The following is a 15,847-nucleotide window of genomic DNA, read 5'->3' as shown; positions in this document are numbered from 1 at the left end:
AGAAAAGGCTAGTTATACTGAGAAATCTCTGTTGGAAAATCAACGATCTTAGGAATAAATAGGGAATGATAGTACAGAAAGAGCAGAAATTCAAAAGATCATAGAATACAATCAATAAGAAATTTAAAATTTAAGCAAAATGGATATATTTCTGGAAAAATATAATTCACTAAAACTATCTCAAGAAGTAACACAGGGACTTCCCTGGTGGCTCAGTGGTTAAGAATCTGCCTGCCAATGAAGGGGACACGGGTTCGAGCCCTGGATCGGGAAGATCTCACATGCCACACAGTGACTAACCCCATGCGCCACAAGTACGGAGCCTGCACTCTAGAGCCCGCAAGCCACAGCTACTGAGCCTGCACGCCTAGAGCTGGTGCTCCACAACAAGAGAAGCCACCACAATGAGCAGCCCGCGCACCTCAATGAAAAGTAGCCCCTGCTCGCCGCAACTAGAGAAAGCCTGCGCACAGCAACGAAGACCCAATGCAGCCAAAAATAAACTAATTAATTAAAAAAAGAAAGACCACAGCTGAATAGTCCTATAACTATGAAAAATTAACCAGTAGGAAAATGAAAAGATAAACCATTAATTTAAAACAGAAAGAACAGCAGGCCGTGATAGCATTACAGGTTAATTCCAAGAAGCTTTCAAGAAACAGATATCATTCATATGATTCCAGAGACCGGAAGAAGAATGAACACTCAAAAATTACTCTATGAAGCACGTCTTATTTTTGTGAAAAGACAGTATGAGAAAGGAAAAATAAGCCATTCTTTTTTTCTTTTTATAAATTTATTTATTTATTTTTGGTTGCACTGGGTCTTCATTGCTGCATGCAGGCTTTGTCTCTAGTTGCTGCGAGCGGGGGCTGCTCTTTTTTGCTGTGCACTGGCTTCTCATTTCAGTGGCTTCTCTTGTTGCGGAGCACGGGCTCCAGGCACGTGGGCTCTAGAGAGCAGGCTCAGTAGTTGTGGCGCATGGGCTTAGTCGCTCCGCGGCATGTGGGATCTTCCCACACCAGCGATCGAGCCGATGTTCCCTGCATTGGCAGGTGGATTCTCAACCACTGCACCACCAGGGAAGTCCTGATAAGCCACTCTTTTTGGTACACATAGATGCAAACTAAGCAAAAAGTAATCAAATAATCCAATTTATAAATAGTTTGGGTTCATTCCAGGGAAATGTTTAACATTAGGAAATGAATATAATTTGTCATATTAACAGATTAAGAGAAAAGTCTGTGTATTGATAATCTCTAGGGTATGTTTTAAATCTGAAAGTTCTTTTTTTTAAAGAAGTGATTTATTCTTAAGTGGAAGTTTCTAGAACCTTGTCTTTTGCTCCCCAGCAAAGTCGTCCCCAGCTGTATGATGAAAATCAAGAGGAAAATTTGTATTCATAGCAATTTGATACCAGAGCAGATTTTGCTGAAATAATGTATAGGGAGGGTATTGATAACATTACTGTGTTTCCTGATAGTCTACTCTAACTTTTTTGAGTAGTTGTGAGTTTGTTCCTCTAAAGCCCCCATTTTACCAATAATTACACTTCAGATTTCTTTCTATTTTCTTTTAAAAATCGAAGTTGTACAAGTTGACATAACCAGAGCTACACAACGCTGTGGCTCTTCTTCTCTGGCAGTGCGTTGGATATTAAGTGTGTTTGTGTGCGTGTGTATGTGTTTTCTCCTTAGGCAAATCAAGAGCTTGAGGCGTTAGAAGAAGAACTGTTGCAGATGCAAGAATCTACTCATCTTTTTGAAGTGGCTCTTCCAGAGTACAAACAAATGAAGCAGTGTCGCAGAGAGATAACATTGCTCAAGGGGCTCTGGGATGTCATTATTTATGTTAAGGTAAGACACTGCTTTTTGAAACCATGCTTTTTTTCTTTTAGTATTTCTTTTGTATAAGTATGCGATTTTTAGTGTCTCTGTCATTCTATTTGTGTTTTATAATGTCTTAAAATACGTGGGTATTAGACTTTTTCCCCAGAATTAGAGTTCAGATATCTCTGAATTATCAGTGCTTTTTGTTTGCCATTCTGAATGAAACTTGGTATTATGAGTTGACTGCTTCAAATCCTTCTTGAGAGTTATGTAGGATATAAACAAAAATTAATATGTACCACACACATGTGGTCACTTGTGCATACAAACCGATGTGTATACCCATGGTTATACTTCCATACGTGTGCATATATAAACAGGCCTAACTAAAAGTTACTTTGTCTGTGTTAATTAAGTTGCAAACTTAAGTGCAAAAATAAGTTCTAGAGGCTTCCCTGGTGGCGCAGTGGTTGAGAGTCCACCTGCTGATGCAGGGGACAGGCGTTCGTGGCCCGGTCCGGGAAGATCCCACATGCCACGGAGCGGCTGGGCCCGTGAGCCATGGCCGCTGGGCCTGCGCGTCCGGAGCCTGTGCTCTGCAATGGGATCAACAGTGAGAGGCCCGCGTACCACAAAAAAAAATAATAATAAGTTCTAGGAACTAGGCGTATTGCAATATGTGTTATACATTATTTTCTTTGAAGTTAGTTGAAAGCCAGTAAAGAAATATATTAACAAGGCATAGAATATGGTCAAGAAACTCATGAGAGTTTTGTCTATAACGGATGAAGGTTTTCTTATGAAAGCTTATCTTATATGTAGAATTATAAAAATATGGTATTTAATGGTAACATTATTTATCAATTCATTCAGAGTATTCAGGATTAAATGATAATGATGGTATGTGTATGGAATTTGTCATTGCTTCTAGAAATTATCATCTCACAATGTTTTAGCCTTAGGTTTGACGTGTTCTGACAACTTTTTTGTTTTTGTGGTGGGGAAGTTTTGACAGGTGCAGTTAATGCTTAAATAATTGACTTTCCCCTGGATGATGGAGTTGCTGTGTATCATCAGTTTAGATATTTTGCTGCGGAGACTTGCTTTCACCAAATGTTGTTGACACTTTTATCTGCTTGTGCGTTTTCAGAGAAGCATTGATAATTGGACTAAAACCCAGTGGAGACAGATTAATGTGGAACAGATGGATGTGGAACTCAGAAGGTTTGCCAAGGCAAGTTCCATAACTGTCTGTGACGACGATTTATCTTCCTCAGCACCACCTTCTTCCATCTTCCCTAACCTAGCGTCTGCTGTGCTGGACCGCATGTCCTTATTTACTTCAAACAGGATGATTTGAAACAGGATTTTGTTTTTCAGTCTCAGCCAGTTGCCCTTGTAATCAAGCCTACCTTTCTGTGAATGAGTGGATAAGAGCATATTAGGGCTAATGAATTGATGAGCAGTGGCTATCATCACGCGCTCCCTATGGCTGTCTAGAACGGAGGCTGGGAGGTGAAGCGCAGGGCTGAGGGAGGGGTTAGGCTTACGAAAGCTGTCGAATTCTTTCTCTAGCAGCTGTAAGCATGCTGTATCTTCAAAGGTACCTTTCGGTTGTGGCCTTTGGGGCAACTAGTTGGGGTAACTTGTGGATGTGTATGGAATACTGTGACCTTCGTTCTTATTACTGCCCACTCCAACATCGCAAGGGGGCTCAATGTAACAGAACTGAGCTTTTTTGAATTTCGTGCTTTGATAGCTAGTCCCCACGGCCCTGTGCCCTCTGAAGAGAGTAAAGCCGCTTTGGATAAAGCCAAGTGCATGTTTGGATGAAGCCAAGTGCGTAGCCACGAAAGGCAGTTCAGAAGTAGCGAGGCCTTTTGCTTTCTTCTTGCCCCAGAACATCCTCACCCCGACTCAGTCCTGTGCTCCGCTCCAGCCAATCTTCCCATTTTTTTCTTCCCTTTTTATCCTGGTCCCAAGAACCCGAACTAGAACAGCCCATCATTCTTTTGCATGCCCTGGGGTCACTGTGCCTCTTTTCTGTACTCACTCCCTGTCCGTCTCCTTGCCCAGTGGACTGTCTCACTTCAGAGTGACAGTTTGACCCCCACTCTCAGCTGAAGATATTTTGCCTTTTTCTTTCTTTTTTTTTTTTTTTTTTTTAAAGAAGTAGCGCTGTCCTTTTGTGCTGTGCTGGGATTGTTGTTTTATTAGGGGTTTTCTCATTCACAATTGTTAATGTTGTTCCGTGACCCAAGAAGACAGCCAAGTCAAAGGCCCTATTTGACACGTCTTAAAATCATGACTATTTAGTTCCAAGGAGCAAACACTCAAAGGTAACCAGCATTTCAGGGCTACCATTTAAACAAGCCAGGTCTTCCGAGGAAGGTGTTAGTAATCCAGGTAACAATCTCAGTTTCCTGCTTATTTATGTTTCTAGAGGAAGCACTCTTCATTGCACATGTCCCGTAAACTCTATTAATTCTCTACATTTAATGACCCTTGGGTTTCCTCATGGGACATCAAGTTAGAGCCTGTGAATAGGAAACCAATGTATCCAAGTGGCTTGTACACAGTGGACTCGTAATATATGAGTGAGTGGATCCTTTTCTGTTTCTCTAGTTTTAGTCTTTAACCTGGGGACTTAAATGTTTTTACTTTCTTCCTATCCAGGGAAGTGTAAATTTATTCTTTCAAAGGAGGAAAATGATAAAACATATTATTATTTTGGGGGACCCAGTTTTTTGTCACTTTTCTCTAGGAAATTTGGTCTCTCGATAAGGAAGTCCACGTGTGGGACGCTTACTCAGGCCTGGAAGGCACAGTGAAGGACACGATGACCTCCCTGAGGGCCATTGCGGAGTTACAGAGCCCTGCCCTCAGAGACAGGCATTGGCACCAGCTGATGAAGGCCACTGGGGTCAGTTTCCTGAGTCTCACTAATTGAATATTTTTGTGACTGAAGTGTGATTCCTCGGCTTACATCATTCAACTGGGAAGAAGTGGGATTTGGGAAAAGGTTTCTGGTCAGATGCAAGAGGTCCAGCTCTTTCAGATTGTGACCAAGGGATAGACCTGCAGATATTCTAGTTTTAGCCCCTGCTATGGACGAAATGTTTCCCCCTCCAATGCCACCAATTCATATGTTGAAGGCTGAGTTCCTAATGTGGTGGTGTTTGGAGATGGGACCTTTGGGAGATAGTTTGGTCATGAGGGTAGAATTCTCATGTATGGGGTCAGTGCCCTTGTAAGGGGATGAAGACCCCAGAGCTTTCTACTGTCTACCATATGAAAATAAAACAGGAAGACAGACATCTGTTAACCAAGAACAGAGCCTTCACCGACAACCAAACCAGGCTGGCACCCTGATCTTGGACTTCCAGCCTCTAGAACTGTGAGAAATAAATGTTTGTTGTTTAAGCCTCCCAGTCTATGGTGTTCTGTTAGAGCAGACAGAAGTGACTAAGACACCCCCTGCCCCCGCCAACCTTTTATCTCTTACTGGCCTATATGACCTGAAATAAGACACTTAACTATTCTGTTTTGAGTTTTTTATTTATAAAGTGAGAGTGATGCTATCTACTCTCATAATCAGAGGGATCTTGTAAGGATCAAGTAAGATAATGTGAAGGCATTTTATAGAGCATGACATGGCTGCAAAGAATCTTATATTTTGTGGAGAGGATCAGAGGGTATTAGAAGTGAATTTAGGGGGAGAGAGAATTCAGAAATAGTGATTTTTTTTCTCCCCACAATTCATTTAATAATGACATCCCTCTTTGATGGTCTTTTGATGGTTTTTTTTTCTAATTTTTTTTAAAGATGCATTTTTTTGATTTTTTTTCTGATGTAGACCATTTTTAAAGTCTTTATTGAATTTGTTAAAGTATTGCTTCTGTTTTATGTTTTGATTTTTTGGCTGCAAGGCATGTGGGATCTTAGTTCCCCGACCAGGCATCGAACCTGCACCCCTGCATTGGAAGGTGAAGTCTTAACCACTGGACCACCAGAGAAATCCCAAATGGTTTTTTATTTTATTGCAAAATATAGAGTTATTTCTCATGTGTCTGTACCATTTGAGGTTATATTTTCTTGCCTCTCTACATCTATTTAGGAGCAAATATACCAAACTTACACTTTATTTTTCAGGGAAGGTGACCTTCATGAGTTTAAAATGCATAAAATGCAGCCTGATGTGCGTGTTTTCTGCTAGGCACACATCATGAAGAAGGGCTGTCATGATTTGAAGACAAAGTTTGTAGGGTGGGGAAACTGAGGAAAGGGGCAGCCTGGTGAAGTGGGGGTGGCCTAAGCTTTATCGGTCCAACTCTAACACCTAGTATCTCTTAGATCTTGGGCCAGTTACTTGCTCTCTGTACCTCAGTTGCCCCTTCTATGAAATACAAGTAATGCTATAATGCTGCCATGCAGACTTGGTGAGATGAGATTATATATAGACCCTAGCACATAGCAAATCCTCAATAAATGGTCCCTGAAGTTTTTATTATAATACTTTCCATAGAGTCTTTTAGGCATTGCATATTTAGGCTTTATAGTTGATTAATTTATTCTTTCAGAAAATCTTTATTGAGTCTCCCAACATGGAAGGTATACTTGTGTCCCACTCCCCGCCCCCTTCTCACATTAGCCCCAGTGAGCTTTCTTCTCACCACAGTGTCTTGCCTGTGTCATGCCCTTCTGCAAGCTAGGAAAAGGTAGTTCTCTGGCAATTTAGAAAAAGGCACCTTCCTCCAGGCTGATCTGGGGCATCAGAGCAGTGACTAGATCCAACCTCCAGTTGTCACCTGGGCAGGGGGTCCATATTCACTGCACAAACTATGCAGCTAATCAGGGGGGCCTTGTTATGCATCCCTGCTCATTCCTTCTCTAAGACAGACCTGACTCCCATCAGCTCTGGAGTGAGGTCAAAAGTGATGCAGAGATAGGGTGACCAACTCATCTGGTTTGCTCAGGACTTCCCAGGTTTTAGCCCAGGAAACCCCCCAGTCCTGGGCAAACAGGGAGGTTTAGTCGTCCTGTGCAGAGCCGTGCATGGTGACGAGCAACATGACTGATTGAGGAGAGCCAGAGAGGACTGCACCTTCCGAGAAGCAGGGACTGGATATTCTTAGCAGGGCAGGAAAGGAAATGGCTTCCTTGCAACTGTGTGGTGGGATCAGCTATTCATTTGTGAGGGACATGGGTGAGTCTGGGCACTTAGGAAGAGCTGAGAGCTTCTTAGCAAATATGGAGGTGGGGAAAGTGGGGAGTCAATAAGGTGATGAGGAAATGTGAGTGACTTTTTCACATGGTAAATATCAATAATGACAGTATAAGAATAATTATTTTTTGCCAAGGAACTAAGATTAAGTCAATGATGAAACTAGGTTAAAGCACGGAAGCAACTGGGAATTATGTTCAGTGAATAGAGTACCTAAGGAAGAGAAGACAAATGAGCTATTACCTGATTCCTGGGATTTCAACCAAATTATAATAAATGAACAATGTGATTCTCTTTAAAAATGGGTTTTGTGGGCAAAGGAGGTAAGAAATGAGCTGACAGGGGAGGGTTATGAAACTAAAGAAAGTACTGTAGTATGAACGCGGCCTAAACCTCAGCCCTCGCTTCGATGGGTGATGCCTCAGTGACTGTGAGTGAAAAAGCAACGTCTTTGGTTGTCTGCACATTTCAGAACTCGAAATGTACTCAGCAGCTGACTTGAGTATATTTAGCTGTGTTTCATTCCTCTGGCCATTAGGTAGAAGGAACCATTAATATATGTGGAATATAAATTCTGCCTTTTTTTTGTTCCTAATCAGGTCAAGTTTTCTATAAACGAAGCCACAACTTTGGCAGATTTGTTAGCCTTGCGATTACACCAAATGGAAGAGGATGTCCGAAGCATCGTGGACAAAGCAGTGAAAGAGCTGGGGACTGAGAAGGTGTTGTCCTTGGGCTGTTCCTTTTTACCCTGAGCTAATTCTGTGCACTGGCACGTAAGCAGACTCAGGGAGAAGTCCTCCTGCCATAGTTGTGTGGAGACATGTTTCCCTGGGCAGGAAACAGCTTTCTTCTAGGCCACAGTAAATTTGTAAAACGAGAGAGCTGACCCAGTTGATGATGACGATTATAGCAGAAAACATTTATATATCGTTTACTTGGTAGCAAACACTGCTCTCAGTGCTTTATATTCATTTAATTCTCTGAGGATTATCTCTATTGTACAGATGAGGAAACTGAGGTATAGAGAAGTAATTAACTTACCCAGGTTCAACAAGGGACCTGGGATTCACATTCTGGCACTCAGAGCACTATCCAAAAAGTAAATAATATCTATCAGACCTTTTTTTTTTTTACATCTTTATTGGAGTATAATTGCTTTACAATGGTGCATTACTTTCTGCTTTAAAAAAAGGGAATCAGTTATACATATACATATGTTCCCATATCTCTTCCCTCTTGCATCTCCCTCCCTCCCACCCTCCCTATCCCACCCATCTAGGTGGTCACAAAGCACAGAGCTGATGTCCCTGTGCTATGCGGCTGCTTCCCACTAGCTAGCTATTTTACGTTTGGTAGTGTATATATGTCCATGACACTCTCTCACTTTGTCACAGCTTACCCTTCCCCCTCCCCATATCCTCAAGTCCATTCTCTAGTAGGTCTCTGTCTTTATTCCTGTCTTACCCCTAGGTTCTTCATGACATTTTTTTTTCTTACATTCCATATATATGTGTTAGCATACGGTATTTGTCTTTCTCCTTCTGACTTACTTCCCTCTGTATGGCAGACTCTAGGTCCATCCACCTCACTACAAATAACTCAATTTCGTTTCTTTTTATGGCTGAGTAGTATTCCATTGTATATATGTGCCACATCTTCTTTATCCATTCATCTGTCAGTGGACACTTAGGTTGTTTCCATCTCCTGGCTATTGTAAATAGTGCTGCAATGAACATTGTGGTACATGTCTCTTTCTGAATTATGATTTTCTCAGGGTATATGCACAGCAGTAGGATTCCTGGGTCGTATGGTAGTTCTATTTATAGTTTTTTAAGGAACCTCCATACTGTTCTCCATAGTGGCTGTATAAGTTTACATTCCCACCAACGGTGCAGGAGGGTTCCCTTTTCTCCACACCCTCTCTAGCCTTTATTGTTTGTAGATTTTTGATGATGGCCATTCTGACTGGTGTGAGGTTATACCTCATTGTGGTTTTGATTTGCACTTCTCTAATGGTTAATGACATTGAGCATCCTTTCATGTGTTTGTTGGCAGTCTGTATATCTTCTTTGGAGAAATGTCTGTTTAGGTCTTCCACCCATTTTTGGATTAGGTTGTTTGCTTTTTTGATATTTAGCTAGATGAGCTGCTTGTATATTTAGGAGATTAATCCTCTGTCAGTTGCTTCATTTGTAAATATTTTCTTCCATTCTGAGGGTTGTCTTTTCATCTTCTTTATAGTTTCCTTTGCTATGCAAAAGCTTTTAGTTTCATTAGGTCCCATTGATTAATTTTTGTTTTTATTTCCATTTCTCTAGGAGGTGGGTCCAAAAGGATCTTGCTGTGATGTATGTCATAGAGTGTTCTGCCTATGTTTTCCTCTAAGAGTGTGATAGTGTCTAGCCTTACATTTAGGTCTTTAATCCATTTTGAGCTTATATCTCTTATATCTCTCGTATATGGTGTTAGGGAGTGTTCTAATCTCATACCTTTACATGTACCTGTCCAGTTTTCCCAGCACCACTTATTGAAGAGACTGTCCTTTCTCCACTGTACATTCCTGCCTCCTTTATCAAAGATAAGGTGACCATATGTGCGTGGGTTTATCTCTGGGCTTTCTATCCTGTTCCATTGATCTATATCTCTGTTTTTGTTCTAGTACCGTACTGTCTTGATTACTGTAGCTTTGTAGTATAGTCTGAAGTCAGGGAGCCTGATTTCTCCAGCTCCATTTTTCGTTCTCAAGATTGCTTTGGCTATTCGGGGTCTTTAGTGTTTCCATACGAATTGTGAAATTTTTTGTTCTAGTTCTGTGAAAACTGCCAATGGTAGTTTGATAGGGATTGCATTGAATCTGTAGATTGCTTTGGGTAGTAGAGTCATTTTCACAATGTTGATTCTTCCAATCCAAGAACATGGTATCTCTCTCCATCTATTTGTATCATCTTTAATTTCTTTCATCAGTGTCTTATAATTTTCTTCATACAGGTCTTTTGTCTCCTTAGGTAGGTTTATTCCTAGATATTTTATTCTTTTTGTTGCAATGGTAAATGGGAGTGTTTTCTTGATTTCACTTTCAGCTTTTTCATCATTAGTGTTATAGGAATGCCAGAGATTTCTGTGCATTAATTTTGTATCCTGCTACTTTACCAAATTCATTGATTAGCTCTAGTAGTTTTCTGGTAGCACCTTTCGGATTCTCTATGTATAGTATCATGTCATCTACAAACAGTGACAGCTTTACTTCTTCTTTTCCGATTTGGATTCCTTTTATTTCCTTTTCTTCTCTGATTGCTCTGGCTAAAACTTCCAAAACTATGTTGAATAAGAGTTGTGAGAGTGGACAACCTTGTCTTGTTCCTGCTCTTAGTGGAAATGGTTTCACTTTTTCACCATTGAGGACGATGTTGGCTGTGGGTTTGTCATATATGGCCTTTATTATGTTGAGGAAAGTTCCCTCTGTGCCTACTTTCTGCAGGGTTTTTTATCATAAATGGGTGTTGAATTTTGTCAAAAGCTTTCTCTGCATCTATTGAGATGACCATATGGTTTTTCTCCTTCCATTTGTTAACATGGTGTATCATGTTGATTCATTTGCATATATTGAAGAATCCTTGCTTTCCTGGAATAAACCCCACTTGATCATGGTGTATGATCCTTTTAATGTGCTGTTGGATTCTGTTTGCTAGTATTTTGTTGATGATTTTTGCATCTGTGTTCATCAGTGATATTGGCTTGTAGTTTTCTTTCTTTGTGACATCCTTGTCTGGTTTTGGTATCAGGGTGATGGTGGCCTCATAGAATGAGTTTGGGAGTGTTCCTCCCTCTGCTATATTTCGGAAGAGTTTGAGAAGGATAGGTGTTAGTTCTTCTCTAAATGTTTGATAGAATTCGCCTGTGAAGCCATCTGGTCCTTGGCTTTTGTTTGTTGGAAGATTTTTAATCACAGTTTCAATTTCAGTGCTTGTGATTGGTCTGTTCATATTTTCTATTTCTTCCTGATTCAGTCTTGGCAGGTTGTGCATTTCTAAGAATTTGTCCATTTCTTCCAGGTTGTCCATTTTATTGGCATAGGGTTGCTTGTAGTAATCTCTCATGATCCTTTGTATTTCTGCAGTGTCAGTTGTTACTTCTCCTTTTTCATTTCTAATTCTATTGATTTGAGTCTTCTCCCTTTTTTTCTTGATGAGTCTGGCTAAAGGTTTATCTATTTTGTTTATCTTCTCAAAGAACCAGCTTTTAGTTTTATTGATCTTTGCTATCGTTTCCTTCATTTCTTTTTCATTTATTTCTGATCTGATCTTTATGATTTCTTTCCTTCTGCTAACTTCGGGGTTTTCTGTTCTTTTTTCTCTAATTGCTTTAAGTGCAAGGTTAGGTTGTTTATTCGAGTTGTTTCCTGTTTCTTAAGGTAGGATTGTATTGCTATAAACTTCCCTCTTAGAACTGCTTTTGCTGCATCCCATAGGTTTTGGGTCGTTGTGTCTCCATTGTCATTTGTTTCTAGGTATTTTTTGATTTCCTCTTTGATTTCTTCAGTGATCACTTTGTTATTATGTAGTGTATTGTTTAGCCTCTGTGTGTTTATATTTTTTACAGATCTTTTCCTGTAATTGATATCTAGTCTCATAGCGTTGTGGTCAGAAAAGATACTTGATATGATTTCAATTTTCTTAAATTTACCGAGGCTTGATTTGTGACCCAAGATATGATCTGTCCTGGAGAATGTTCCATGAACACTTGAGAAAAATATGTATTCTTTTGTTTTTGGATGGAATGTCCTATAAATATCAATTAAGTCCACCTTGTTTAATGTATCATTTAAAGCTTGTGTTTCCTTATTTATTTTCATTTTGGATGATCTGTCCATTGGTGAAAGTGCGATGTTAAAGTCCCCACTATGAATGTGTTACTGTCGATTTCCCCTTTTATGGCTGTTAGTATTGCCTTATGTATTGAGGTGTTCCTATGTTGGGTGCAGAAATATTTACCATTCTTATCTCTTCTTCTTGGATCGATCCCTTGATCATTATGTAGTGTCCTTCTTTGTCTCTTCTGATAGTCTTTATTTTAAAGTCTATTTTGTCTGATATGAGAATTGCTACTCCAGCTTTCTTTTGGTTTCCATTTGCATGGAGTACCATTTTCTATCCCCTTACTTTCAGTCTGTATGTGTCTCTAGTTCTGAAGTGGGTCTCTTGTAGACAGCATAAATATGGGTCTTGTTTTTGTATCAGTTCAGCCAGTCTGTGTCTTTTGGTGGGAGCATTTAGTCCATTTACATTTAAGGTAATTACCAATATGTATGTTCCTATTCCCATTTTCTTAATTGTTTGGCGTTTGTTATTGTAGGTCTTTTCCTTCTATTGTGTTTTTTGCCTAGAGAAGTTCCTTTAGCATTTGTTGTAAAGCTGGTTTGGTGGTGCTGAACTCTCTCAGCTTTTCCTTGTCTGTAAAGGTTTTAATTTCTCCATCAAATCTGAATGAGATCCTTGTTGGGTAGAGTAATCTTGGTTCTAGGTTTTTCTCCTTCATCACTTTAAATATGTCCTGCCAGTCCGTTCTGGCTTGCAGAGTTTCTGCTAACGTTATGGGGATTTCCTTGTGTGTTATTTTTCCCTTGCTGCTTTTAATATGTTTTCCTTGTATTTAATTTTTGACAGTTTGATTAATATGTGTCTTGGCGTGTTTCTCCTTGGATTTATCCTGTATGGGACTCTCTGTGCTTCCTGGATTTGATTCACTATTTCCTTTCCCATATTAGGGAAGTTTTCAACTATAATCTCTTCAAATGTTTTCTCAGTCCCTTTCTTTTTCTCTTCTTCTTCTGGAACCCCTATAATTTGAATGTTGGTGCATTTAATGTTGTCCCAGAGGTCTCTGAGACTGTCCTCAGTTCTTTTCATTCTTTTTCCTTTATTCTGCTCTGCAGTAGTTATTTCCACTATTTTATCTTCCAGGTCACTTATCCATTCTTCTGCCTCAGTTATTCTATTGATCCCATCTGGAGTATTTTTAATTTCATTTATTGTGTTGTTCATTGTTGCTTGTTTCATCTTTAGTTCTTCTAGGTCCTTTTAAAATGTTTCTTGCATTTTGTCTATTCTATTTCCAAGATTTTGTGTCGTCTTTACTATCACTATTCTGAATTCTTTTTCAGGTAGACTGCCTATTTCCTCTTCATTTGTTAGGTCTGGTGGGTTTTTATCTTGCTCCTTCACCTGCTGTGTGTTTTTCTGTCTTCTCATTTTGCTTATCTTACTGTGTTTGGGGTCTCCTTTTTGCAGGCTGCAGGTTTGTAGTTCCCGTTGTTTTTGGTGTCTGTCCCCAGTGGCTGAAGTTGGTTCAGTGGGTTGTGTAGACTTCCTGGTGGAGGGGACTAGTGCCTGTGTTGTGGTGGATGAGGCTGGATCTTTTCTTTCTGGTGGGCAGGTCCACGTCTGGTGGTGTGTTTTGGGGTGTCTGTGGACTTATTATGATTTTAGGCAGCCTCTCTGCTAATGGGTGGGGTTGTGTTCCTGTCTTGCTAGTTGTTTGGCATAGGGTATCCAGCACTGTAGCTTGCTGGTCATTGAGTGAAGCTGGGTGTTGGTGTTGAGATGGAGATCTCTGGGAGATTTTCGCCATTTGATATTATGTGGAGCTGGGAGGTCTCTTGTGGACCAGTGTCCTGAACTTGGCTCTCCCACCTCAGAGGCACAGCAGTGACTTCTGGCTGGAGCACCAAGAGCCTGTCATCCCCACGGATCAGAATAAAAGGGAGAAAAAGCAGAAAGAAGGAGGATAAAATAAAGTAAGATAAAATAAAATAAAGTTATTAAAATAAAAAATAATTATTAAGAAAAAAAAATTTTTTAAGTAAAAAAAAAAAAAAAACGGACAGATAGAACCCTAGGACAAATGGTGATAGCAAAGCTATACAGACAAAATCTGACACAGAAGCACACACATACACACTCACAAAAAGAGGAAAAGGGGAAAAAATAATAAATCTTGCTCCCAAAGTCTACCTCCTCAATTTGGGATGATTCGTTGTCTATTCTGGTATTCCACAGATGCAGGTACATCCGGTTGGTTGTGGAGATTTAATCCGCTGCTCCTGAGGCTGCTCAGAGAGATTTCCCTTTCTCTTCTTTGTTCTCACAGCTCCTGGGGTTCAGCTTTGGATTTGGCCCCGCCTCTGCGTGTAGGTCGCCGGAGGGCGTCTGTTCTTCGCTCAGACAGGACAGGGTTAAAGGAGCAGCTGTCTCGGTGCTCTGGCTCACTCAGGCCGGGGGGATGGAGGGGCACGGAGTGTGGGGCGAGGCTGGGGCGGCAGAGGCCGGCAGGATGTTGCACCAGCCTGAGGCGCGCCATGCGTTCTCCTGGGGGAGTTATCCCTGCATCTCGGGACCCTGGCAGGGGCGGGCTGCACAGACTCCCTGGAAGGGAGGTGTGGATAGTGACCTGTGCTCGCACACAGGCTTTTTGGTGGCGGCGGCAGCAGCCTTAGCTTCTCCTGCCCATCTGTGGGGTCCACGCTGTTAGCCGCAGCTCGAGCCCGTCTCTGGAGCTCCTTTAAGCAGCGCTCTGAATCCCCTCTCCTAGCGCACCAGGAAAGAAAGAGGGAAGAAAAAGCCTCTTGCCTCTGACCGAAGCCGGAGCCTCAGCTCCCAGCCCCGCCCGCCCCGGCAGGTGAGCAGACAAGCCTCTTGGGCTAGTGAGTGCCGGTAGGCACCGATCCTCTGTGCGGGAATCTCTCCGCTTTGCCCTCCGCAGCCCTGTTGCTGCGCTCTCCTCCACGGCTCCGAAGCTCCCCCCTCCGCCACCCGCAGTCTCCGCCCGCGAAGGGGCTTCCTAGTGTGTGGACACCTTTCGTCCTTCACAGCTCCCTCCCACTGGTGCAGGTCCCGTCCCTATTCTTTTGTCTCTGTTTATTCTTTTTTCTTTTGCCCTACCCAGGTACGTGGGGGAGTTTCTTGCCTTTTGGGAGGTCTGAGGTCCTCTGCCAGTGTTCAGTAGGTGTTCTGTAGGAGTTGTTCCACGTGTAGATGTATTTCTGGTGTATCTGTGGAGAGGAAGGTGATCTATGCGTCTTACTCTTCCGCCATCTTCCCCCTCTCTCGGATTCTGAGTCTTGAGTGTCTATCAGACTTTTAAGATAACCTTTTAAATCCCCTCCTGCTCTGGCATTGTGTTTCAGTGAAGGATATAAAGCTCAGATCCAGTAAAAAAAAAAATTGATATTGGTGTGACACTTGTTCCTTTTGTGTGGTGGAATTCATTCTCTAAACCTCATCACCGTGAATTATGTGGAGGAAAAAAATTGAGGCCAGTGATATTTGATGTCCCTCTGTTTTTTTTTTTTAAATTGTAAAAACAGTTTTTAAAATTCCAGATGATAGCCTAAGTATTGGTCCTAAATTAAACTTTTGTGCACATAACTAAATACTGTTTACATCTAGGTTGTTACTGAAATCAGCCAGACCTGGGCAACCATGGAGTTCTCTTACGAAGTTCACTCTCGGACAGGCATTCTATTACTGAAGTTTGATGAACAATTGTTTGAAACTCTAGAGCACAACCAAGTAAGATGGATATTTTTATTACAGATTTTTTCATTTTAAATTACGATTTTAGATTTTTCCCAAGTTCCAATACTCAGTATTTCTTTCTTCATTCATTGGGCATCTGCTTGTACCAGGCTCCAGGCATAGTACCATTTGGGCTCAAAAAGTATGAACACTTGTTCTCAAGGAACTTGCACTTGAGTAGGGAGACAGAGACAAGGTTCCAAAGGGTCTTGTAAGGT

At 41.2% G+C, this 15,847-nt stretch overlaps 1 protein-coding gene across 1 annotated transcript in view; it reads left to right on the top strand.

The window, feature by feature from the left end:
* The first annotated feature begins 4,598 nt into the window (after window positions 1-4,598).
* The window catches only part of LOC137228695 (dynein axonemal heavy chain 11-like), a 62,573-nt gene continuing 51,324 nt past the window's right edge, over window positions 4,599-15,847 (top strand). Inside the window, exons 1-3 of the mRNA XM_067745588.1 lie at window positions 4,599-4,752; window positions 7,653-7,775; window positions 15,501-15,623. Coding sequence (XP_067601689.1) covers window positions 4,669-4,752; window positions 7,653-7,775; window positions 15,501-15,623 — 330 coding nt within the window. The 5' untranslated portion in view covers window positions 4,599-4,668. The remainder of the gene's footprint in view (window positions 4,753-7,652; window positions 7,776-15,500; window positions 15,624-15,847) is intronic.

This window comes from Pseudorca crassidens, chromosome 8 (assembly GCF_039906515.1).
Source record: "Pseudorca crassidens isolate mPseCra1 chromosome 8, mPseCra1.hap1, whole genome shotgun sequence".
Classification (NCBI taxonomy): Eukaryota; Metazoa; Chordata; class Mammalia; order Artiodactyla; family Delphinidae; genus Pseudorca; species Pseudorca crassidens.
The sequence above is the reverse complement of the archived record's forward strand: the minus strand, read 5'-3'. Positions and strand labels throughout refer to the sequence as shown.